Source organism: Scheffersomyces coipomensis (genome assembly GCF_036884675.1).
Source record: "Scheffersomyces coipomensis strain NRRL Y-17651 chromosome Unknown DFJ63scaffold_4, whole genome shotgun sequence".
NCBI lineage: Eukaryota > Fungi > Ascomycota > Pichiomycetes > Serinales > Debaryomycetaceae > Scheffersomyces > Scheffersomyces coipomensis.
This window is the reverse complement of record NW_027042895.1, coordinates 1173930-1198183: the sequence shown is the minus strand read 5'-3', so window position 1 is coordinate 1198183 and position 24254 is coordinate 1173930. Positions and strand designations below refer to the sequence as shown.

Genomic DNA, 24254 nt, shown 5'->3' with positions numbered 1-24254 from the left:
AGGTTTTCGATAGTATAATACAAGATAACTTTTCTTTTGATTAATAAATCAATCAATCAATCAATCTTCGGCACTTCCATCTCTAGGTCTATACACAACATCTTGATTTTCTAATTCACTTATTATATCAGGAGGTAATTTACCATTAACTTTTACAGCATAAAGACCCGATGCGAAAGAATCTATTCTTAGCCATCTTGCTACCCATGAGTTTCTATTATCACTACCCAATGCCACTAAACCTTCGAATGCTGGTGAAGTACATTCTTGAACTTGTCCATCCTCATTATCTTGGAAATGTAAAAGACCTTCACAATTTGGACATCCTTGATCAACAAACTTCTTGAATGGTTGGATTATACCACAGAGCATACATGCTCTTTCACTTCTTGATGACATGTCTGTAGATATATTACCCTCTATATGATCATAATTTGTTATCACCATTTGTGTTTTTTCAATTTCTTTACTACAGATTTTTCACCACAAAATTTGATCATGTGACCAAAATTTTCACCTATACAATTTTTTTTTCTGTAAGTTTATTGTACGATATAAACCCAACTTGATATAGGTAGACAGATAGCTTCAACAATGTTACGAGCTTATGGAAGGAGTCCTAGTCTCATACGGCTGTTTCAGTATGGACTTCCAAATCATATCCAAAAACGAAAGTATACCATGGAAATAGCTGCTATTGTAGGTTCAATGACAGAATCAATGCAGGCCCTTCATACAATGTCTGGAATGCCATGGTGGGCTCTTATCCCTCTTACTACATTTGGATTAAGATCAGTATGGACTTTACCATTGGCTATACTACAAAGAAAGAGAGTAAGGAAGCAAAGTCAGCTTAGACCTATAATAAGTGCTATGAATCCAGTATTACGTTTAAATCTAGCCAGGAAATCACAACTAGCAAAGATGGCAGCATCCGAAGCAACTGGTACTGAAGCTGTGGCTGTAAGTCAATCTCCATTGGCCAATATGAGTTATGAACAAATATTAATCTTAGCATCAAAGGAAACTAGAAAAAGACAAAAGGCTTTATTCAAGAAAAATGATGTTCAATTATGGAAAAATATGATATTACCAGCTTTTCAAATACCGTTATGGGTTGCTATGTCTGTCTGTATGAGAGATCTTAGTGGTTGGACTTCATGGGATAATCTCTCAAACAAAGCATTGGATCCAGCATTATATAAGGAGGGTCTCTTATGGTTCACTGATCTTACAACTGCTGATCAATTACATGCATTCCCCTTGATCCTTGGGATTGTTGCTTTATGTAATGTGGAATGGACGTTTAAAACATTTGAATTGCTAAGACCAAGTCAAAGAAAAAGACTTAGACCTACATTAACAGATGCTGTTGCTAATATCTCAAGAATGGCAGTTGTATTCTTAATGTCTATTTCCTTACATGCTCCTACTGCATTAACATTATATTGGCTAAGCTCTCAATTCTATTCCTTAGTACAAAACATAATAATGGATATAGTTCTTCCTGTTAGTTTCACCACAAGAAACAGAGTCAACTATTCTAAATCACGTAACCCGGATGCTATTAATGTCATTAACGAAAATAAACTCGGAGTGTTTAAAGGTAATAATTAAACCATGTACATAGAATTCGCACTAACTTTTCAGAACGCGATAATAAATATATATATATAAATACAACACATTTATACTGTAAGTCATGAGTAAGGAATTTGACCATATAGTGAAGGCTGGTACTGATCTATATAAGTTGATCATTGAGGAGATATCAAATCAATCAGTTAAGAAATATGGTGGTGATAAGTATACATTCGAACAATTGACTAATTGGAGACAAGTTGAGTTACCATCTATACTTGAAGAAAGATTCAAAAGTAAAAAGCACACTTGGTTAACAAAGGATGAGTTAGTGTTACTAATGGACTGGAAACTTGCAGCCGGTAAGTTCAGACCTATGTTACCAAAGTTAATTAAGAGCAATGAAGCTGACGTGGTCAAGGAGACTACAACAGCTGGTTTTGATATTTTGCTACAATTCAAAGACAGATTTGGTACCAAACAATATCAAGACACAGTTAAAAGCTCTTTGAAAAAGTTATCTGAATTGAGAGGAGTAGGACCAGCTACAGCTAGTTTGATGTTGTCTTTGCTCCATAAGATAAATGAAAAGCTTGCTCCCCCATTCTTCAGTGATGAAAGTTTCATTTATTACGTGGTAGAGCCAACGCGTCCAGGAACACCCATCAAATACAATGTAAAAGAATATATTGAAGAACTCTTGCCTGTATACTTCAAACTTGTGAGTAATAGAAAAGACATCAGCATACAGGTGTTCGAAAGAGGTGCTTGGTCACTTGAACAAATCTATTTGAATAGACTTCATAAATTATCCGATGTGAAAATACCGTTTACTGTCGATGAAACAGACATTAAAGCATTTAATGATACAGATGGATCAAACTCTACAAAGAAGGAGGATCTAGACGATGGTCCTCAAAAGAAGAAAAGACGGAAGTAGATTGATTTATAATAAATTATAGCTAGCTAATCTATAAATCTACATGATCTTTCTCGAAATTTACCAATGTAAACTTGTCATCATTTAAACTAAGAGTACGAATATTGTTGTTCACTTTCTCAAATATTGATTCCAAGTTCGAATTTTTACTAAAGCCAAGACTTTGTAAGATAATTTTATTAATGTCAGATAACAACGTGGATATGTTTTTCGAATAATTTTGGAAGGCAGCATTAACATTTGGTAAATTACGCAACCCTTTTTCATCCTTGACCAAAAGAGCAGCACTCAATTCGTTGATTCTACTTAAATCTTTGTATGTGTTCTGTAATTGATCTCTGAAACTATAAGCCTTTTGATACAATTCTTCTTCTGATTCTTTGTATTCAAAATCAAACTCATAACGACCCAATTTTCTTTCAATGTAGTTTCTTAATAAATATGTCAAACGTAAAACATCAATCTCATAAAGCACCAGTGCATTCTTAGGAGAACTGAAGATCTTGTGATAATTCAAAGACAAGAATTTAAGCAAAAGTTCAAATTCATTGCTCAAGAGGTAATTCTTTATGATTTGTCTGTTAGTAGCGTGTGATTTCTTTAAAATCAAAGTATCATCATCATCTACCACTTTGTTCACCTCTTGTGACAAGTTTTTAAGATCAGCGTTAAATGATTTGAAAGTTTCCAAGTAACCTTCATGATTAAGATAACCTTTTATTAATTGATTCAACATTTTGGAATCCTCCTTAAGTGACTTCTCAACTGGATCGTTACTGATTTTATCTAATAAAGACAAATATAAATACTTTTGATTTTCAATCTTGAAGTTTTTAACATAATTCCCAATATTAAACTTGAATTCTTTAAATCCAAAATTTGTTTTCATTCGGACAGATCCATCACTTGATTCATCAACTTGGAATCCAACAAAAGGATAGACATCATTATCTTTTTCAGAAAATAAGTTATCCTCTAATGAACTTGAAGAGTATAACTCTTCGTCTCTTATAACTCTAGCCAAAACACCATTCAAAGTAATGAAAATAGACTTATCAATGAAATTAATCCCACATCCAATAGTATCAGTCTTATAAGTCCTAGTGTTAACGTCTTTAGATATCTTGGTTCTAAATGGAACTCCAATATCAATTTTACCAGCATCAAGATCATTTAAGGGTCTACCCAATGTGGAAGATAATCTTCTAACCCCATTCACTAATGATGTCCTTTGTTGGTATTCTAAACCTTTAACTGAGTTATAAAATGTCAGGTTTTCAAAATCAACTGCAAAACTACCTTTAAAGATTCCTGGTTTTAATATCAATAGATTTTCAACAGTCTGGATTTCTTCCACTGTTTCTTTGTAATAGATTTCATCTTTGATCTTATCAAGATCGAATAATTCAGGAGCACTTGACGAAATGGGATTTTCGAGATTGAAGAATCGTTTGGTGTAACCAGCACATATATATAACGATGATTCAGAGCTCATGGATTGATCATTCATAGATATAATTGTTTTGTGAGCGTTGGCTTCATTTGATGTTTGCTCTACTTCAAGCTCATAATAAAAGATTCCAGCTGATGAATTGATATGTTTATCTGTAATGAAATTGTAATACTTAGACTTTTCCTCCAGAGGAAGTTTACTTCCTTTCAACTCCAATGAAGAATACCCATTCACATTATTAAGTTTCAAATTTAAATTTGTTTCCAAATGACTCAAGTATCTCTTTGACACCAATGGAACCCAAGAAATTGGTAATGGATAATCAAAGTTATCAAAGTTTACTAAACTTGAAGGGAATTTGTATTTATGATTTGCCACTGTTTCAAGAGCAATTAAATCCTTAAGTGGATATTCCAAATACTTTTTATACTGTTTAGGGTAATTGCTGAATTTAGGTAAATCACTAAAGTTAATCTCTCCCACAGTTCTTGATCGATAAACTGAGATCTTTGATGATGCCGAATCACCTAATGGCTGTCGACTTGTATTTGATTTTGAACTTGACTCATCTTCAACCAACCTGTGCTTAAATGCGTTATAAAGTTCAAACAAATGGGAGTTATCACATTCCATAGGATTATCACCCAAAACTCCTATAATTGCCAACTTGTAAAGAGTCTTTTCCTTTATGATTTCATTCAAGTAATGATCTTCTGAAAATCGAGTTGTTTTACCTTCTGTGCTGCCTTTGTAATAATGTGGAGAATCAGTTGATATCACATTCAATAAGCTCAATTGTTCATCTTCTTGAGCCAAACTTCTATGTAACTCTGATCCCAAACAAGTATTCAAGAGATACGGTGGGATTATATATGTTAGATTGTACTGACTCATGATGGTATCAAAGCGTTGTCGAAATCAGTTTTGATAGTTATTTACACCACAATCGTTTCAAATTTTAGTCCTTTGCAATTCCCTATCAGATCCACCTTTTTTTGGGGGAGGGACTGCATAGTTCATTTTCCACTAAAAATTTTAAATTTAACACTGATCAGTATGACAGTAAGGTCTAATAAACTACCATTGCAAGCCACCAAGTATTGGGAAAAGACAAGTATAGAGATGACAGATCGATTGGTAAAAGAGATAGAGGGTCATTTACCTCATATTCCGTTAGAAATAGTTTCACAAGGTGCAGAAGCTTTGGTGTTTCAGACATCTACTCATCCCTATATTGATGATCCATACCTTAAGAATCAAAAGAAATACATTGTCAAGTTCAGACCTTCCAAACCTTATAGACATCCCATAATAGATGCTAGTATCAATAAGACTAGAACCATAGGTGAAGCAAAATTCATGACTAAGTTGAATAAATTAGGGATAAACTCTCCATCTATAATTCTGGTAGATTATTCCAAAGCTATAATTTGGATGGAATTCTTAGGATCAGAATTAACCAATGGAGACATCAGTTCATTTAAGAATTGGTTATGGTATTTAGAAAGAAATGAATCTGAAGCCAAATGTGTTGATGAACAAGTAGAGCAAGTGTGTAAAAAAGTTGGTGAACTTATAGGTAAGTTACATATGAATGATATGATTCATGGTGATTTAACTTCTTCAAATATAATATTACAAGATTTTGAACCGGCATTGATTGATTTCGGTTTATCATCATATTCAGGGTTAGCTGAAGATAAAGCAGTTGACTTGTATGTTCTTGAAAGAGCTATTTTAAGTACTCATTCTGTATTCTCTGATACATATAATGGATGGTTACTTGAAGGTTATGGATCAATTCATAAACAATATTCCAAGCAAGGAGGTACCAAGAAGTATGCTGAAACCATTAAAAAACTAGAAGATGTACGTTTAAGAGGTAGAAAGAGAAGTATGTTAGGTTAAACGAATAATGTATATATATTTATTAATGATTATAGATCCATTTTTATTATTATCTATCAAAATGTAATCAGTTCTATAGTAGGTCTATCAAATATTAGATCAAAACATTTATACCCTTTATCACCTAAAGTAACCTTATCCGAGGTTTCCTTTTCCCAACCGAATTTTAATATCTCCAATATATTGTTTCCGACATTTGATGCCGTTGAATTTGAACTCTCGATTAATTTAACCGATAACGATTGTCTTTGAATATCATTTACAGTAGAAATTCCAGTAATAAACAAACTAAGGGTAATCAAACATGAAGAATGATTATCAGCAGGAATATGATCAATTAATTCTTCAAGTATAGTATTGACTCGATCTTGAATAAGTGGTAAGAATGATGGAATTATCGGATTAATCAACTTTTCCAACAATATACTACTTGCATTTAAAGTAATGATCGAAACAGCAAGATTACTTCTTAATGCTTTATAAGATTTTGCCTTTGATAATTTCAATCTTTCTAATCCTCGTTTATTTAAGTTGTTTTCTCGTTCAATTTCAACAATAGCTTCTCGTAATGGCAATATCAAATCCCAAAAGTTGACATCATCCAAGTAAAATTTACTTAAATCATCACCATCAGCTTGATCTTCATCATAATCAAAATGCATCCTTAATAACCATGCTAATTTAGATATCACTTCAAAACTATTTAAAGCTGATCCAATAACAGGATTATTCATCCATACTACATCACAATCTTGAAAGATTGGTTTATCAAGCCATTGTTTCATCTGAGGGAAGAACTCATATGGAGATGGCAATGTTATTAAATCCCGTTTGGAACATGATAATAACGCAGCGGAATAGTTGAATAAGAAACTATCCATTAATGATCTCTCGGTTGGAGTTATACTTGATTCCAACGATACAGCCGTGTTTTCCGCAATAAGTCTTTTCTTATAATCTCTTCTTTTGATAAGATTATACACAAATATTAAATGTTTGGCACATCGAGATCCATTGAGACCAAAAGCTCTATCACGAAGACACAATGCTAAACCAGCAGCAAAGAGCCAATCACTATCAAGATCGATAGACTTATCCGCAAAAGCTTTACTTAAGGAGTTAATAGCTTGAGAATACTTTCTTTCAGATAATTCACTGTAATAAGTAGATAAATCTTGTGAACCGTTGGAATAATTATGAAAATATGACATATATGACGCACCACAACATAAATAAACATCAGTTAAGATATCGGAATGAGAACTAAGTTCAACCCAAGCATAATCTGGAGAAAGTAATGGATGTGAATGGGGCAATGAGATTGAAGGCATGAATTCATGAAGAAAGTGATGATATAATTCAGAGTCTTGAGGTGATAATTTTACATTTGCAACATATTTTGAAAATGAAATTAATGATGATTGAGAACGAGGTGATATCAAACTGGAAGGGGTTAATTCTTGAGACAACTCACTGATCTTGGGCTCTGTTACATCCAAGATGCTTTCAAGTTCAGCATCTGAATCATGATCCGACACTCTAATTACGCTTTGTAATGCCTCTTCTGATTTTATAGCCTCACTGTTTGACTTAGCAGAGGTTGAACTAGTTATAATCACATTAAACAACTCTTCATGGCCACCAAGTTCATTCCCTGATTCATGACTAGTACTTGACAGTCTCTTTTTCCGTCTCTTTATAGGAATGACTCCATATGTTGTCTTTTCTAAATCAAAATTATGAGGAAGAGGATCACCAGGAGCATGAGGGTAGACACATTTAATTCTATTTCTCATACAAGCATGGCAAGTAGGTCTAATTTCATCACATTTCTTCTTTCTTTTACGACAACAGAAACAACCAGTACGAACTCTATTATTCTTTTTATTGGGAGTGATGAGTAAGTTTTTCAGAGATTCTTCTTTTATTGTGGGGGATGTAGATGTTGTAGTTGGTGGGTACAATGGTGGAGAATTGGAAGACGATAAGGGACTATTATGATTATTTATCAAGTTTGAAGTAGCCAAAATATTCATTTTGATATGTTTAACAGTCGAAAAATCATTAATACTTAGATCTATATCAATAATCTAGTTGATCTACGTAGAATCGATATTATAATTGTAATCTTTTTCAATCCCATTTTGAAATGCCTTAGGAGGGCCATAGCCAAACCAAAAACAGAAAAAATAATCGTTAGATCGTTAGCGGCTTCTTTCGCTCCAACAAAAATTGCCGTTTACGGAATGTCTATCCACCTAATCAAAGACAGCTATCAATCTGAGTCAGTATAATTAATTATCAACCCCAGATTATGATCGAAGTTTAATTTGACTATCACGTAAGGTAAAGTAACTTATGTAATGATTTCGTAGGATATTTGTAGCCAAATTAGCGATTAGACATTGAATTTGAGTGGGAATTGGGTGTTATACTGTTAACGTCTCTAGTTAAAAGAATTTTTTTTTCTCTCTCCGTTGGAAGAGCAAATGATTTGAATATTAGAACCACGAATCAGTAAACGTTAATACTGGTACTTGGTTATTACACAACAATGTTCTTGACCAGATTGATAAATCGACCATTATCGATTGGTAAGAGCAATTTAAGACTCTATTCCACCAAGTATATCAGAAATGAACAAATATATATCCATAAAATAAACGACTATTCATACAACTATTCATTTTCACCAAAACCAGAATCTATCCCTATTGGACATAGTCAAGAATCACAATCGATTACCCCAACCAATTTCATTCCTAATTCAAAATTCATTGACTTATTACAAAATACCATTAGTAAAAATGCTCATAATGATTTCACATTCTTGATGGAAGCAGGAGTTAATGCTAATACATTTATGCCAATTTATGATTTAAGAGAAATACCGAAATATGCTAGAATTCCTGAAATGGAGAATATATTTGGATATATTCAAGTTGATGCCAATGGTAGAATGGTACCAGACACTTATGAACCTAATAATTTATACCGAATTTGTAATGGAACTGCTGGGCTTACTAAATTAAGTGATCATTTATATGAGAAAGTTCAACAAGAATGTGAGAAATGAAGTGTTAAGCATCGGTTTTTCTGATCTATTTTGGGCGTTAGATATATCATATAGCCACAATCGAATTGTAAATAGTTAATACACATATAAATATCATTGAAGTGATGATCCGTGGATCAAGTTAACTTGCATATATTACTCATAGTCGTTAATCATTTTACGTAAGCGGAAACTTGACTATTTTTGATTACGAAAGAATGTTAGCAATGTAAGAGATTTAAACTTTCTCTAGTTATGAAACTATGCTGCATGAACGGTTCTACTAAAATTTCTATAATAAAAGTGGAAGACTTTAGATCTATTTTGGGGATTATATCAATCCCCTCAAATAATATATATCCATCAGATCAATATAACAATCATAATTATTGTTCTAAGGGCTTAGATATAAATCGAATCCTAATTGATTGCCGCATGATATCTTCGCTTCAAATAATTATCATGAAATACGGCACCGTTCATCAATGAGTTAATTCTTTTCAATACACTAATTATTTACGTATCTTTCATGTACAGAAAAAGAATGATAAAGTAAAAATAATCCACACCCTTGAACTTTAAAATAATAATTAATTAAAAGATATTCTACAGCCTAACATCATGTACCGTCAACTATTTTGAATAAAAAATAAATGAACGGTGAATGAATTATTGAGGAGATAGAAAGAAGGAGGAGATAAGTTTAATCGCTATTAACATACATAATTAACAATAAGCTGGCTTTTTGCATCATTAACAAAATAATCACATATATAGCATATGAAATAAAAACCTTAAATGCCAAGAATGTTTATAATTATAAAATTAAAGAGAAAATAATTTAAACAAGGGGGCTTTTTTTATGCTGTGTCTGCATTTTAAGGATCAAAAAAATTGAACTGGGCTTTTTTTTTTTCGTGACTTTCCAATTACGAGAAAATAGTTTAAAAGTGGGATTCAGCCTTATGATATGAAAATTAAATGATGGTTTATTTTACCAAAACTTATTTTAAGCCATTGCAGATTTCAGTAAAAAAGTATAGAGAAAGAGGGGATGAGTCTGATTACTATGTTAATTAATATGAATTAATCATCTCATGTGGGCTCATATGTGAAAATTACTTCTTTTCATCTAAAAATAGGTTTCTAATATTTAGGCTATTTTCTACAGATTTCTCATTAACAAACAATAATTAAATAATCAAGTTACGTAAACATTATTATGAAAAATAAATGATTATTATTATCATTATTTGTGGTAGTCAATCCTTATCTAAGCTTGACCAGACTTGTTAAAGTATGAGCTATGGTTGTGATTGTGATTGTGAATAACAATTTCATCCTTTAATCCTTAGACTTTTCGTAAATAGACTCTTAGTCTCTGGATTGAATTAACCTTTCGATACATGTTAGAATATGGTCAAACAATAAAATGAAAGTGCTCCATACCCAATTGTATTGTTATAGATTTTGTATCTAACCTTTTTAACTTTATTTTGTGTAAAGGGAATTTTTGATAGATACGCAATTTAAGCTTGCTTTCTTCACGGGACTTTTTTTTGCATCTGCTATAGATGGCTTTAAAATGAGGATATTTAACAATATATTGAACTTGAATTAAAAAAGTGTACGATCCTAAGAGAGAGCTGTGGCTAAAGAGAGTACATATATTGTTAGAAATTGACAAAACAAGCGACAATGGATGATTAAACTTAATTTTTGGTTCCTACATACTTGTGGTTCTTACCCTATTAGTACAATTGATAATTATTTTAAATTACCAGCCATTTGAGGTATATCCAACGCCCTTTTTATTTTGTCTAATGCATAACTTATCATCATTGATAAGTTTAATTGGAAGGAGGGGCAGAGTCATCATTGAATTCATACTTCATTTCTGAAACTTTATTTTATTCTATCTGCATTTCTATTTGCTTTCTGATTTCTACCCCATCATGCCTATTCTTCTTCGTTGATTGAAAATGAATAACGTTGGTATAAATTAATTTAATCCCCTTCTAAAAGTCTGCTCTATATAAACTGTGTATTATTCCCTTCTTGCTTCTTTTTTTGATATTCTTTTCCCTTCTTTCTTAATTCTTAACCATCCAACCTTTCTAACTTCAACCAAAGTATGAATTTACAATTTATAGTAACAATCCTTCGTGCATTGCAATTATTCTTTTCTGTGTTAGTCTTATGTCTAACTGCAGCAACTTTAGGTCTTGCAAGTGCAAATAGCAGTTCTGTAAGTTTCAATTTAGCCACCTCGATTCTTACCTTAGTTTATTTTGGATATTTGACATTCTTACATGTCAAACAAGCAAACACAGTTATTTCCTTCCCCATATTAGTTGTTGAAGCTATTCTTACCATTCTATGGTTATCTGCTTTTGCTGATATTACCAATTTTGCTGGTCCATTAAGTTGCAGTTATGGCTATTATGGTTATTATTATGATGAGGATAATGTATACAGTAGAGGTAAACATATTTGTGAATTAGCCAAAGCAACTATTGCATTTTCATTATTCAACTGGCTATTATTCACTGCCACACTTATTTTATTTGTCATTTATACCTTCATTCCTTTAACAAAAGTCAATAACTTTGACTATACTACCAAGACTCAATCAGTATTTCAACCTGGTGCAATTTTCCTTGCTACTCCTATTCAAGATAAGGAACTGAATGTAGGTATTTCAGATAATGGTAATGAAACTGATATCCACAATGATAAACTCGAACACAGTGATCATGAAAATATTGAAGATGGAGAATACAAACCTCCTGGTACCGAAATCACACAAACTGATTGATTGATTGATTTATTAGATTTAAACAAAAACGTCTGATTTTCATCATTTTATCCAAGCTATTTCTGTATCGAGCCTTTTTTATTATATACTGTTGTTTTAGTATTATATTTATTCTTGCAATGTTATTTTTCTTACTTCCCTTTTGCTAAATTGGATTTTAATATATGTAAAAACAATCTAACAATCTTATTTTGTTTGACATCTTCAATTATTTTTAGAAAGTTAAATATAGACTCTGAATATACCCTTTGATTCAACAAATGTGATGCACCTCGTATTTTTAAATCAATATTCTAGTGGGATCTTTGCGATATTTGAAGAATATCTCTGAGATAGTATGATGAAACAAGAAGAAGATTATCTCTGTGCCAATAGTTTTTATAGTATACTTCTTTTTGTTGCAACATCTGCTAACAAAACCTATTTTTGGAAATAAAGTATGAATCTCAATGAACTAGAAATGCTGAACAAAAGATCCACATGAGACAATAAAAGTGATCAACTCTATATATTCATATCTCCATAGCCTTCAAAGGCTATGACTTTAGAGGAATACAACACACAGGAAGTGTTCCAAACAAAACCTGATGATTAATTGGGGGCTGTCGCTGAAAACCTATTTTTGGCACATCCTGACTATTTTTGGCAACGCTTATTTTTAGACAAATTACAAGTAAAATACTACACAGAAAATTTATATAAAAGGGTATTCCCTAAGTTTTCCTATTTGATTGACCAAAGGATTACTTTCTTTAATTTACAACCTGAACAGTTTCTTCAGAATCAAATACTAGTCATGAATCATCTTACTATCTCTTGTATTATTCGTGGACTTCAATCCATTTTCGTTATCGTCGTTTTGGGTATGTCTGCCACTATTTTAGGCACAACAAATGGTTTAAGTGGTAGAGTTCCTTTCAATTTAGCAACATCTATTATTAATCTTGTCTACTTCGTTTATATTTTGGTGGTATTACCAACCATTAGTCATAATAGAGTGATCCCATCTCCAATTATTTTTTGTGAAATCATTATGACTTTCCTTTGGGTAGTTGCTTTCGGTTTAGTTGCTGCTGGTTACGGTAGTGCAACTTGTACGATTTATACCACTGGTCCTTATGATGACGATGAAACAACTTGTAAATTGGGTAAGGGTCTTATTGGAGTTGGTATAATTAATGCACTTTTGTTTTTGGTTAGTACAAATTTATTTTACTTCTACACTATGCGTCCATTATTAATTGTTGCAAATGTTAGAGAACATCCACCAATTAATTTTATTTGGGGTGCAATTTTCCCAGGTCCACCAAGTAGACCAAATAATGGTAACCCCAAGAATGAAGAAAATGTCAATTTATATAATCAGAGTAATAATATTGAAATTCAAAATAATAAGTTTCCTTATAATTATATTCCAGATACTAATATTGAAGAACGTAAAAGTCAGAATGAACATCTTGAATTGGCTAATGCTAGAAACCAACTTTAGTTTAAGGTTTTATTATTGTTCACAGGACGATATTTAATTTATTTAATTTATTTACTGTTTTTAATCTAGTTGACAGTTTATAATCTACATTTATGTTAGTTCTCTATTTATATGGTGTTTAACTGATATACGTTAATTATTTATTTATCCTTATCTCCAACCTCAAATTTTTGCGGCCACAAACATCTCTAGTTACATTTGTTAAAATTTTGAAAGGTCGTGCGATTATTTCAAAATCGATTTGTTTATATTTGGAACAATTTGAATTTATGATAAACTAATACTATCAATCATTACTTCACAATATTGAAAAAATGAATAGTACTAATGATTATGAAAAGATACCCATATCCAAACAAGATTTGAAATATGTCTACAATCAAATCCATAATAATATTACCTCAAAATTAGATCTTCATCTACCTACATTAAATAATGATCCTTTAAAATCAAAGGTTGCAAGTGCATTAGATGAATTTTTAATGGAAGCGTTTGATCTTGCCAAATCTGCTTTCATAATAGATGGTCAGAATATTGAATCAAATGAAAACATTGCCATTTCTGATTTGTTGGCGTTGAAAGCAAAGGAAACTGTTGAACCATTTGATCTCAATATAAATAGTCGTTTAAGAGACGTATTATTACAAGTCGAACAAGAGACAGTGGAATTGACTAGGTTGAGACGTGAGTTACCATATCAAGCACAACAAACATATGAAAATCTAGTAACACTTACAGACAGAGAGGTGTCACGTATGTTAGAAACACTTGAAGAAGTAGAAACTAAGGAACAAGATGAAACGGAAGGCAATGTGATACCGAACTTTTCAGATATACTAGAAGATTATGAAACTCATATCTTAACTTTGAATGAATTGAAGAAAGTAATCCCACTACGTAAAGCAGAACTAGATAAGTTTGATGAAACCATTCAATTTTTGGAAACAGCTTATAAAAAGCAACAAACTGAGTTGCAATAGTGTTATCTTTATTACATTTGTATAATTACATAGCATACTTCTAACGAATCTTACGATACCGTACTGGAATGTTAACTGTTCAATGTAGTGTAAACATCTTATATTGTAAGTGCCTTTAAAGCAAACTAGCTCTTGTTTGTATTTTAAAGGTGAAAAAAAATTGTTTACAAATTATCCGCATTGGGAAATTTCCAAACAAAGGATTGTATCATTCTAATTAGAGGATGTAGAAAACAAAACTATACCAATGATGATAAAACTATCAAGTTCTATACTTCTTCAACTAGGTCAATTGCTTAAGGGATTTTACAAGTATCAAAAGGGATGTCATCTCCAACTAGAGGGAATATCACTTCCAGATATTTGGATAATCTAAACGAAAATATTCAAACACCGACGAGGCTACCATTACAACCAACCTTAAAATACAATCTGAATAATGATTTAGAGAGGTTAGCCAAAGAATTGAATATCACACCAAGTACAGGGTTCTTAAAATCAAAATTTGAATCCCCTTCAGCAACAGTAAATTCATTCAAAACTGCATCACTGAATAAATCATCAAGTAACAACAGTAAGAATAATACTCCAAGCAACAAAGCAAACAACAACGACGAAGAAGAGCCATCTTGGGCAAAGAAAGGCTACAGAGATGTGCTTAGTAAATCACCTAACAAATCCAATACTCCAAAGTTGGTTCCACTTAAACAAGCAGTAGAAATGCCAAAATCAAGTCCATTTTTATCATCACCCAGTAACAGCACTTCCAAAGACTCTCCAGGATATGAATATCTTTGTAGGATTCAAGCAATTAAAGATTGGTTGGAACTCATGTTGAAAGAAGACATTGATCAAAAGCCAGCAGAAATGATATCCTATGTAAGAAATGGGATATATCTAGCCAAATTAACCAATGTTATATTGTCAGAAAAAAAGTCTGTGTTTATGAATGATTCAAGATTACAATTCAAGCATACCGAAAATATCAACCGATTCTTTCATTTGGAAGATTATTTGAATGTTCCAGATTTATTTAGATTTGAATTAACTGACTTATATGATGCCAAAAATATCCCTAAAGTATTCTTTTGCTTACATGCTTTGAGTTACATTTTATATAAATCAGATCCAAACTTTCCAGTCATTAAAAACTTAGTAAATAAGATTGATTTTGAAGGTGATGATATTAGAACTGCTAATAGATCATTGGTAGGATCTGGTTTACCCAACTTTGAAGGTGCTGATGCTAGTGAAAATGTCAACCAAAACAGCTACATGAACAAATTAATCACCAAATCTCCTATAAAGGCCAAAAATACAACTGTCATTTCAAACTCAACAAAGTCAGATCCATTCAGAGCTGATTCTACCGATGCATCTAAAGGAAAAACCACATTTCAATCAAGGTTGGAGAGGAAACAAGAGTCTAAACCAACAAGCTCCTCTTCCACATACAAACAACATAGTTTATACACTCCCGAAATTGAAAAATATACTAATCATGTTATTAAACTTCAATCATTATCCCGTGGGGCTAACTTTCGTTACAGAATGTTTGTGGATAAGATCATATTAAAGTCATACTCTGATGAATTTACTCAATTGAATTCAAAAATACGAGGTAACATGTCTCGTATGAAAAGTATTCATGTTCATCGTGATGAAATTATGATTTATAAAAATGACATTATCGAACTTCAATCTATCGCCAGAAAGAAGTTAAGAAATCAACAGATACCACAACTCATTTCGTCTGATAAGTATATTATTCAACTTCAAAGTAGAATTCGTTCGAAGAGAATTCAAACTTCCATTCTGACAAGAAGAGAAGGATTGGCTAAAGAACTTGATACAATAATCAACTTTCAAACTTTAGCAAAAATGAAGTTAATCCACTATAAGAGTAAAACAGTGTTAGAACACAAAGATTATATTGAAGATTCAGTTATAAGCTTTCAAGCTGCATGTAGAAGATATTTATACACTAGATTATCTTCAGTTGATGCCACTGACCCAAATAAAATTATTGAATTCCAATCAATTATACGTAAAAACAAAGTCATCAATAAGGTAGATAAAATGAGAGCAAGTTTAACTTTACACGCCGCTAATATCAAGGAACTCCAAACTATTGCTAGAGGTGCAATTTCTAGAACAAGAGTTTGTAATACTGTTTTAGTATCGTTGCTAGAAGATCAAAGCTTTGATAAGTTATTTGCAAAGGTTAGAGGTAACACTGTCAGATCTGAAATGTTCAGAAAGAAAGCTGAATTAAATTTAGTCCTTGATAAGTCTATTATCCCTGCTCAATCCCGAATTAGAGGAGTCTTGTGCCGTTTTGAAAAAGAGATCAAACTTGATGACTTATATTACCAAATCAATGAAATAATCTCTTTACAGTCTATTGTCAGGGGTACATTTATAAGGCTGGATTCTAAGTCTAGTTATAGATACTATAATGAAAACATTGCTAAGGTTATTAAAGCTCAATCTGTTATTAGACAAGCATTGACTAGAAAAGCCTACAAGTCATTGATTAGTAAGAAGAATCCACCTTTATCTGCTATTAGAAGGTTTGCTTATTTGTTATCCGATAATGATGGTGATTTTGAAGAAGAAATGAAAATCTCTGACTTAAGAGAAAGTATCATCGAAAAAGCTAAAGGTAATGAAGAATTAGAAAATCAAATTGAAAACTTAGATATCAAGTTAAGTTTGTTAGATAAGAATAAGATCACACTAGAAGATTTCATCAAGAACAAAAAGAGATATGGATCCATTTCAAGACCATCAAAGAATACTACTTCTTCCACTTCTAAGAGTATGGACAAATTGAATAAATCATCACGAGAAAGAGTTGACTTATACCAAACTTTATTCTATTTCCTTCAAACTAAACCGGCATATCTTGTGCGTTTATATAATGCTTATACTTCAAGTGAGTCAGATACCGAACATCGTAAAAAGTTGGAAAAACTCATATGTCTGATTTTCCCAATAACTAATTCCTCAGTTTCCCATCATTCGAGAGAAGAATTTTATTTCGTCAAGTTGATCTTTAGTTTCATGGAGAATGATATGGTAAATCATTCTAAAACTGTGAGTGATATTACAAAAATACAGACTAGCTTCTGGATAGACTTCTTTTTACATTTTAATAGTCATACCTATCAAAGACAGCATTTGAAACTTATTGGTGGTAAGTTCGTCTGCAAAATTATAGAAAATGATCAATTAGACTTTGAGTCGGACCCATCCAGAATTTACGAAGCAATAATAGAAAGAGAGATCAAAATATATGGTACAAGTGATAACCCTCGTGATATTACTCCACAAGCAGCTATTAAAAAAGATGTGGTTTCAAAACAATTTGTTTCAAATTTGGTGGGCTTGAGAGAATCAACCGCAGAATTACTTTCTATTTTAAGAAATTCTAGTGATAGGGTACCTCTTCATGTTAAGTTAGTATGTCATAAAGCATACAAGCTTTCTCAATTGAATTTCCCAGAAAAGACAGATCAGCAACATTTGTCAGTGGCTGGTGTCATCTTCATGAAACATTATGTGGCATCCATTCTTCAATATCCTGAAAACTTTGGTATTTTTGTTCCTGAAAAAGAAGGTAATGCAAGAGCTAATTTGAAGCATTTAAGTAGAGTCATGTTGCAAGTATTCTCCATGAAGCCATTTTCCGACAATTTCTTAAAGCCTTTGAACGAGTATCTTCAAACAACTGTTGAAGCTACTAGATTGCTCATGAAAAGTTTAATCCAGGTAAAAGATATTGAAAGTGAATATGAATTTACTGATTATGATGATATCATAAATCCAGAAAGACCAAAACTTTCTGTAACAGTCAGCAATACTCTACAACTTGAAAACATCTTACATCAAAACATGGATATTGTTGCTCCAAGTCCAGACGATCAATTATTTCAAACATTAATTAAGTTACAAGAAGTTGTTGGATCGTCGGGTGAATTCCTTAAGTTAACAGAAATGGGTATATTAACTTTGTCCTTAAATCCTGTCACAATAGAGGAGTCCTTGTCTGATTCGAAAGCTAGATCTCTCTTAACACAAGCTAAAAGAGCCGTGTTATATATTGTCAGAGTTCAAGATGGCGATAATTTCTTAGAAGTGTTGATTTCAGGAATCTCCAAAGTCGATGAAGTCAAATTTAGAGATATAGTTAATCAAGAAAGAAAGGAAAATGAAGAATCCAAAGAAAATGTGAAGAAGATGCCATATTATAAAACTTCTTTAGGTGACCTCACTAAGTTAAGTTATCATAACTTGAAGAGGCAGGCTCTTGAGCTTATACTTAAGTTAGAAGCCATGGGTGAATTATCAAGAAGAAACTCCTATCAAGATCTTTTGAACATGATAGCAATTGACATCAGAACAAAAGATTCTCAAAGAATATTCCGTAAACAACAATTGGAATTGTCAACTAAAACAGTTGCAAAATTAACCACTAAAGAAACTTTCCTCAAGAATCAACTAAATGAATATAATACTCACGTTGAAAGTATACTTTCCCAGTTACAACTGAAGCCTGTTGATAAGAAATTATTTAATATAATTCCTATATTCAGCAAACAATACTTCTATCATAGAGAATTGAGGAAGAACAACAGGTTGCCAAAGTTTGGATCTTACAAGTATTCAGCTAAAAAGTTGTTGGATCAGAAAATCATTCTCGATTTTGGCGGCTTGATCCACAGAGAAAATGCCAGTTCATCGAAGCTCGACTTTATGTTTAGTTGTCATCAAGTTGGTAAGTTCTCAATTGAAGCTGCAAATGGTTCTGTCGCTATACCAGGAGCCAGTGAAACTATATCATTAGATGATCTTCTCTTTTTCCAATATGAAAACAAAGAGAAAATACATTTGTTTAACAACATGGTAGTTTTAGATACCCAAAACTTAACTGGATTCATATTCAGGAAATTCTACGATATTAAAAAGGATTAAAATAATTTAAATAGTTAGTACAATATAGAATAAAATAAACGTATCAATGATTTCATATAGACTGCTTTTACTTCTTGAGCAATTCTTCGATCTTAGATTCTAAAGCTTTCAATCTTTCATCTTTTTCTAAACCAGATTGAGTAAGAGTCAAGATATGAGTTTCTAATTTTTCGACAATACCGTGTAACTTTTCAACGGTTGCTTTCAAAGTAGGAGCACCTGCAGTTTTAACGGAAGTGGTTGAAGGAGCTGGAGATGCATCTTTCACGCTTTCGGCAACAGGGGTCTCTTTTACTGGTTCTGGTTCGGCCTTGACCACAGGAGCAACGGCCTCTTTCTTTACTTCTGACACAGTTTCTTCTACTTTCTCAGGTTCTACCTTGGTGATATCTTCTTTTGGAGTTTCACTGACAACTTCCTTTTTGATTTCAACAGGTTTATCGATTGTCTTTGAACTAGAGATAGAGCTCGTTTCTGGTTTCTTTACTTCTTCCCAATCATCTTTGTCGTCTTCAACAGATGGAACTTCATCTTCGTCATCAGATTGGTCCACAACTTTACTCAACAATTTATTGACCAGGTCGGAAGAAGTCAATAATGCATCAACATTCTTGCCAGGAACAGGGGTAGATTCTTTGGTGACAATTTCTGATTCAACCTCTGGTTTCTTTTCAACAGGTTTAACTGGTTCCTCTTCGGCTTTGGCCACTGCAGCTTCTTCTTTAGCAACTGAAACATGGACGACAGGAGTCGATTCTCTGATAGTTGGAGAAGTACCATCGAAAATAGCTTCCATACTTATCAATAATGGACCATTGACGTCCTTGCCTGAAAACCATTCTTCAGCAGATAAAGCAGGCTTGTCAGAAGGACAATCTGGATAGATGTCTTCTTGAAATAATTCTGATCTTCTTGGAACAATGAATGAGATTGGTTCAATGTAGTTATCAGAGACGGTCTTGTACGATTTAAGAACTTCAGTTTCCTTAACATTGACAGTCAGCTTTGGAGCGACGGCAAAACCTCTTTGAGGATCGGTAGAACTATATTGAGAGATATCATATAAGATATCATTGTCATACTCATAATAACGAATGTTACCATCACCCTTACCAGCTATGTAAAGCATAGAAGTAGAAGCGTCAAAGTATGGAATTAAGACACCAGAAGATGCATCAATGATAAGGAATCCATCAATTGGACCTTTTTCTATGTTGTTAACATCCCAAATACCAACTTGACGGTCGGAAAGTCTATCAAAACCAGTGGTTGCAACTCTGTCGGTATTACCTAACCACACAACTCTAGCTGGTTTAGCACCAGAATGAGCTGGACCTTCAGAAAGGATTTTTCCTGATCTAATATCCCAGATTCTTAATTTCTTATCTCTTGATGTAGTAGCTAATAAAGAACCGTTATAGTTAAAAGCAAAAGAGGTGACAAGATCCTTATGTTGTAATGTAAGCTCGGTCTTACCGGTTTTAACATTCCAAATTTTAACTGAATAATCTAAAGATGAAGAAGCTAATACATCTTCGGCACAAGGGTGGAATTCAATATGACCCACTTTTCTAGTATGACCAGATAAGACTTTACTTGGTTCAGTAATATCCTTAATGTTATCATTTTCATCTAAATATTTATGGAAAGAATAATCTTCAGGGATATCCCATATTAAAATCTTACCATCATCCGAAGAACTGGCAATTTGTTGTTTGTTGAATGGATTGAAAGCAGTATCTAACACTGGACCTTTGTGACCTCTGAATAAAGGAACAGTATCTGGAGCCTTCCCAACTTCACTTACTGGAATAACTGCAAAGGCACCTCCACCAGAAGCATCCCAATTGACAGCTAAGTATTTACCATTGACTTGAATGATATTAGAATCCCAAGCGTTCTTGGTGATCTTCAAGTTTTCATAACATAATTCTCTTTTGGTTGATTGACCGAACACATGACGGTATTTTGAAGCTCTAACGAATTTTCCACTATAATCTCCTGTTAGTACAACCTAATTCCCAATGAAATCAATTATTGAACTATATCAATCATTACATACCTCATTGTTTAAAACAGTTTATCCTAAATCAATTGAGCTGAATTTGACTTCTTAACCAATTGATTATGGTTATCGATAAATGTGTTGGTTCGATCTGTTTATGGAAATTCGTTGATTGTCAAACCTAGCTTTATATACAGTCCATGGAATTCAGTGAGCAAAATGGATTTTCTCATCAATAAAAATTTAAATTACTTAGTAATTTGCAATCTCTAAGTTGATCAACCTTGATATCATTCTAGCTATATATCCATTATGTTGGCATTCACATCTAGAGGTGCCTTTATGAGGTTGGCCATTCTTAAGGCTGTTCCAAAGGTAACACCTACTTTTCAGTTACGTCACACGAAGTTCTATTCTGCGGTAGCTGGAGAACCAGGAATGGATGCTTACGAAAAGAAGATATATGAAATACTAAAACAAGAATTCTCTCCAAAGAATTTAGAAGTTAAGGATGTTTCAGGTGGTTGTGGTTCGATGTTTGCTATTCTTGTGGAAAGTGAAAAGTTCAAGGGTATTCCAATGATCAAGCAACACAGATTGGTTAATGAGGTTTTGAAAGAAGAGATTGCTCAATGGCATGGTTTACAACTTCAAACCAAAGGTATATGAAATTGAAGTTAGACTTACTACTTGTATATACAACGAAGGAATAATTAGGTATTCCCATAAATAAAATAAGTGATTATAAAGATCAGATGTGTATATTAATATAATTGCTATAATACAGTTTATTCGACAATTTCTTCCTTCTCTTCAAAGATTTCTTCTTTGATTTCTTCAATTGTCTCAGCTTGAACATTGTTTGATTTTCTAACCTTACCGGCGAACTTAGCTCTATAAGATCTCCATTCTTCTAAGGCCCTTCTTCTGGCTAAGATAGCTTCTCTTACTCTAGCATCAGCTTCCATGGCATCAACTTCTTCGAATTGAGCACTGTATTCACGTAAGTTGGCTCTAACCTTCTTCTTATCAGCACCATTTAATAATGAGGCTGGTCTAGCTCTCCAAATAAATTCTTTAAATTGATCGACTAATTCATCTCTTAATTGGACACCACTGAATTCGTATAATCTATAACCGTTTTCAATGTTACTTAACCATGATGAAGACCAACCGGCAACAAATCTACCAGATGGATCCCATTCTAAGTTAGTCATACCAGAATATCTTTCAGTCTTCAATAATTTAATGTTAGCTGGAGATTTTTTACTGGATTTATCATCATCAAAGGAACAATCAATGAAATCAATTTCACCATTACTTCTTGAAATGGTAGCAACGACAACATATCTACCCTTTGGTGACCAGAAAACAGTATTAGAGTGTTTGTTGGTAAATGTATGGAAAACTTTGAAAGAAGTAGTAGCGGTTTTACCTTTACCAGTAGTTTCTGGTGCATAGAAAGAAACAGTATTCTTTGGAATAGCAGAATTCAAGTTACCGTCATCCAATCTTGAGATAGTGATGAATCTTTCAGACTTTGGTTCCCATGCAAAATTAACAACAATTTCTTTTAATTCCAATTTTTCAACTGGAATATCTTTTTCAGAAAGCTTAAAGAATTCTAAATTAGTAAAAATAGTTTTACCAGACTTAGTATGACGGTCAACTTTAACACATAAAAGTTTACCTTCACTTTGCCAATGCATTTTACAATCACTAACTTGGAATAAATTAACGGTTCTGAGAACTTGTCTTGATGGGATTTGCATTAATGCAACTCTAGCAGTTTGATTGGTACTTTCTGGAGTCCAGTATGATAACACATGTTCACCACCTTCAACCTTACTGTTGGTAAGGTGGACACCAGCTGGAGCCCATTCAAAATCAACAATTTCATCAATTCTGACTAATTTACCATCCAATAATTGGAATGATGGGGTTTCGTAGATAGCTAAAGCTCCTGGACCTTGACGGGCACAGTATTTATCATCATGAGACCATTTGACTAATGGCCATGGCATTTCCTTTTGACCTTCTAAATGAGGTGGTAAAGCAAATGTTCTTGCTGGTTCACCAGTAGCTAAATCCCAGATAACTAATTTATGACCTTCTGATTCTGGTCCGAATGGGAAAGAACTTCTGTCACCAGTACCTTCTGGTAATGTAATTGGAACTGGAGATAAAGTAACCATATATTTTTCATTTGGAGAAAAATCAACTAAACGAACTTGATTATGAACATATTTGTGAATACTTGAAAAATCTGATCCACCCCATGATTGAACACCTTGTGGATGAATAGAAAATAAATAGGTACCTTTTGGTGAAAATTTGGCGTATTTGGAAGTGAAAGCCTTTCTTGGTTCGATAACTGGTTCTGGATCTAACTTCTTCTTATTCCAGTAAACACCAAAGGTTTCAGCAAAATGTAAACCAAATTGATCTCTACCTTGCTCATCTTGTAACCATGATTTTAAATAACCATGACTTTCGAATGGTGGTAATTCTGGTTCTTGGAATTCATCAGCAACGTTACCATCAACACCGAATTTTTCAATATCAGATAATCTATTAACTAATAATCTATGTTTTAAATCTAATTTCTTACCATTAAGTTCTTTGATGGCTCTTTCGGCCATTTCATTGGTCTTAAATTGGACGAATAAATAACCTTTTGACTTTCCACCTTCTAATGGCATATGAATACCATCATCTCCTTCAACGATTTCACCAACTTCACTGAAGATCTTCTTTAAAACTTTGATTAAAACTGGAACTTTGGATTCTGGAGCAATTGGTGCACCATCAACAACAACGTAGTTGTCTAAACCAACATCCACAGTGTATTTTTCTTCTAAGTCAGAAAAGTCAATATCATCGACATTGACTTCCTTCTCAAGATCAGCATATTCTTGTTCTGTTAAAGACATGGCTGCTGCTATATAACCTAGATCAATAATATGTATGTATGTATCAAATCTCTTCTTACACTCTGATGATTTTTAAGTGTCTCGCGTTGAAAAAAATTTTCATTGTAGAAAAAAA

At 32.8% G+C, this 24254-nt stretch overlaps 14 protein-coding genes across 14 annotated transcripts; 9 read left to right on the top strand and 5 right to left on the bottom strand. All coding sequences in view use genetic code 12, as the record gives it.

Moving 5' to 3' along the window:
* Nucleotides 1-60: 60 nt before the first annotated feature.
* DFJ63DRAFT_335835 (transcription elongation factor) lies at nucleotides 61-399 on the bottom strand (the record flags this gene model as incomplete). Its single annotated transcript, XM_064908277.1, has 1 exon — nucleotides 61-399. The coding sequence occupies one exon, from the start codon at nucleotides 397-399 to the stop codon at nucleotides 61-63; it is 339 nt and encodes a 112-aa protein (XP_064761863.1).
* A 195-nt stretch (nucleotides 400-594) lies between these two features.
* DFJ63DRAFT_313648 (membrane insertase) lies at nucleotides 595-1617 on the top strand (the record flags this gene model as incomplete). Its single annotated transcript, XM_064906208.1, has 1 exon — nucleotides 595-1617. The coding sequence occupies one exon, from the start codon at nucleotides 595-597 to the stop codon at nucleotides 1615-1617; it is 1023 nt and encodes a 340-aa protein (XP_064761862.1).
* On the top strand, nucleotides 1609-2537 carry DFJ63DRAFT_161078 (uncharacterized protein). The gene has a single exon (XM_064903649.1). The coding sequence runs from the start codon at nucleotides 1703-1705 to the stop codon at nucleotides 2519-2521; it is 819 nt and encodes a 272-aa protein (XP_064761861.1). The 5' UTR covers nucleotides 1609-1702; the 3' UTR covers nucleotides 2522-2537.
* A 15-nt stretch (nucleotides 2538-2552) lies between these two features.
* DFJ63DRAFT_313647 (glucose-induced degradation complex subunit) lies at nucleotides 2553-4868 on the bottom strand (the record flags this gene model as incomplete). Its single annotated transcript, XM_064906207.1, has 1 exon — nucleotides 2553-4868. One exon carries the CDS (start codon nucleotides 4866-4868, stop codon nucleotides 2553-2555), a length of 2316 nt encoding a protein of 771 aa, XP_064761860.1.
* A 228-nt stretch (nucleotides 4869-5096) lies between these two features.
* On the top strand, nucleotides 5097-5882 carry DFJ63DRAFT_287184 (serine/threonine protein kinase; the record flags this gene model as incomplete). Its single annotated transcript, XM_064905049.1, has 1 exon — nucleotides 5097-5882. The coding sequence occupies one exon, from the start codon at nucleotides 5097-5099 to the stop codon at nucleotides 5880-5882; it is 786 nt and encodes a 261-aa protein (XP_064761859.1).
* Nucleotides 5883-5938: 56 nt separating this feature from the next.
* ZCF22 (Zcf22p) lies at nucleotides 5939-7918 on the bottom strand (the record flags this gene model as incomplete). The annotated part of the gene is made up of 1 exon (XM_064908276.1): nucleotides 5939-7918. One exon carries the CDS (start codon nucleotides 7916-7918, stop codon nucleotides 5939-5941), a length of 1980 nt encoding a protein of 659 aa, XP_064761858.1.
* Nucleotides 7919-8436: 518 nt separating this feature from the next.
* Nucleotides 8437-8958, top strand: DFJ63DRAFT_313644 (uncharacterized protein; the record flags this gene model as incomplete). The annotated part of the gene is made up of 1 exon (XM_064906206.1): nucleotides 8437-8958. The coding sequence occupies one exon, from the start codon at nucleotides 8437-8439 to the stop codon at nucleotides 8956-8958; it is 522 nt and encodes a 173-aa protein (XP_064761857.1).
* Nucleotides 8959-11071: 2113 nt separating this feature from the next.
* On the top strand, nucleotides 11072-11755 carry DFJ63DRAFT_313643 (MARVEL domain-containing protein; the record flags this gene model as incomplete). The annotated part of the gene is made up of 1 exon (XM_064906205.1): nucleotides 11072-11755. The coding sequence occupies one exon, from the start codon at nucleotides 11072-11074 to the stop codon at nucleotides 11753-11755; it is 684 nt and encodes a 227-aa protein (XP_064761856.1).
* Nucleotides 11756-12153: 398 nt separating this feature from the next.
* Nucleotides 12154-13401, top strand: DFJ63DRAFT_159549 (MARVEL domain-containing protein). Its single transcript, XM_064903646.1, has one exon. The coding sequence runs from the start codon at nucleotides 12552-12554 to the stop codon at nucleotides 13242-13244; it is 693 nt and encodes a 230-aa protein (XP_064761855.1). The 5' UTR covers nucleotides 12154-12551; the 3' UTR covers nucleotides 13245-13401.
* On the top strand, nucleotides 13402-14386 carry DFJ63DRAFT_159548 (MIND complex subunit). The gene has a single exon (XM_064903645.1). It carries the CDS (start codon nucleotides 13559-13561, stop codon nucleotides 14222-14224), a length of 666 nt encoding a protein of 221 aa, XP_064761854.1. The 5' UTR covers nucleotides 13402-13558; the 3' UTR covers nucleotides 14225-14386.
* Nucleotides 14387-14548: 162 nt separating this feature from the next.
* On the top strand, nucleotides 14549-19201 carry IQG1 (Iqg1p; the record flags this gene model as incomplete). Its single annotated transcript, XM_064905061.1, has 2 exons — nucleotides 14549-14885; nucleotides 14943-19201. 2 exons carry the CDS (start codon nucleotides 14549-14551, stop codon nucleotides 19199-19201), a joined length of 4596 nt encoding a protein of 1531 aa, XP_064761853.1.
* Nucleotides 19202-19234: 33 nt separating this feature from the next.
* CRN1 (Crn1p) lies at nucleotides 19235-21393 on the bottom strand. Its single transcript, XM_064903644.1, has 2 exons — nucleotides 21264-21393; nucleotides 19235-21192 (listed from the first exon to the last, which is right to left on the bottom strand). Exons 1-2 carry the CDS (start codon nucleotides 21266-21268, stop codon nucleotides 19269-19271), a joined length of 1929 nt encoding a protein of 642 aa, XP_064761852.1. The 5' UTR covers nucleotides 21269-21393; the 3' UTR covers nucleotides 19235-19268.
* A 251-nt stretch (nucleotides 21394-21644) lies between these two features.
* DFJ63DRAFT_287148 (uncharacterized protein) lies at nucleotides 21645-21875 on the top strand (the record flags this gene model as incomplete). The annotated part of the gene is made up of 1 exon (XM_064905043.1): nucleotides 21645-21875. One exon carries the CDS (start codon nucleotides 21645-21647, stop codon nucleotides 21873-21875), a length of 231 nt encoding a protein of 76 aa, XP_064761851.1.
* Nucleotides 21876-21934: 59 nt separating this feature from the next.
* On the bottom strand, nucleotides 21935-24224 carry PRT1 (translation initiation factor eIF3 subunit b). The gene has a single exon (XM_064903643.1). It carries the CDS (start codon nucleotides 24137-24139, stop codon nucleotides 21995-21997), a length of 2145 nt encoding a protein of 714 aa, XP_064761850.1. The 5' UTR covers nucleotides 24140-24224; the 3' UTR covers nucleotides 21935-21994.
* Between the last annotated feature and the right edge of the window lie 30 nt (nucleotides 24225-24254).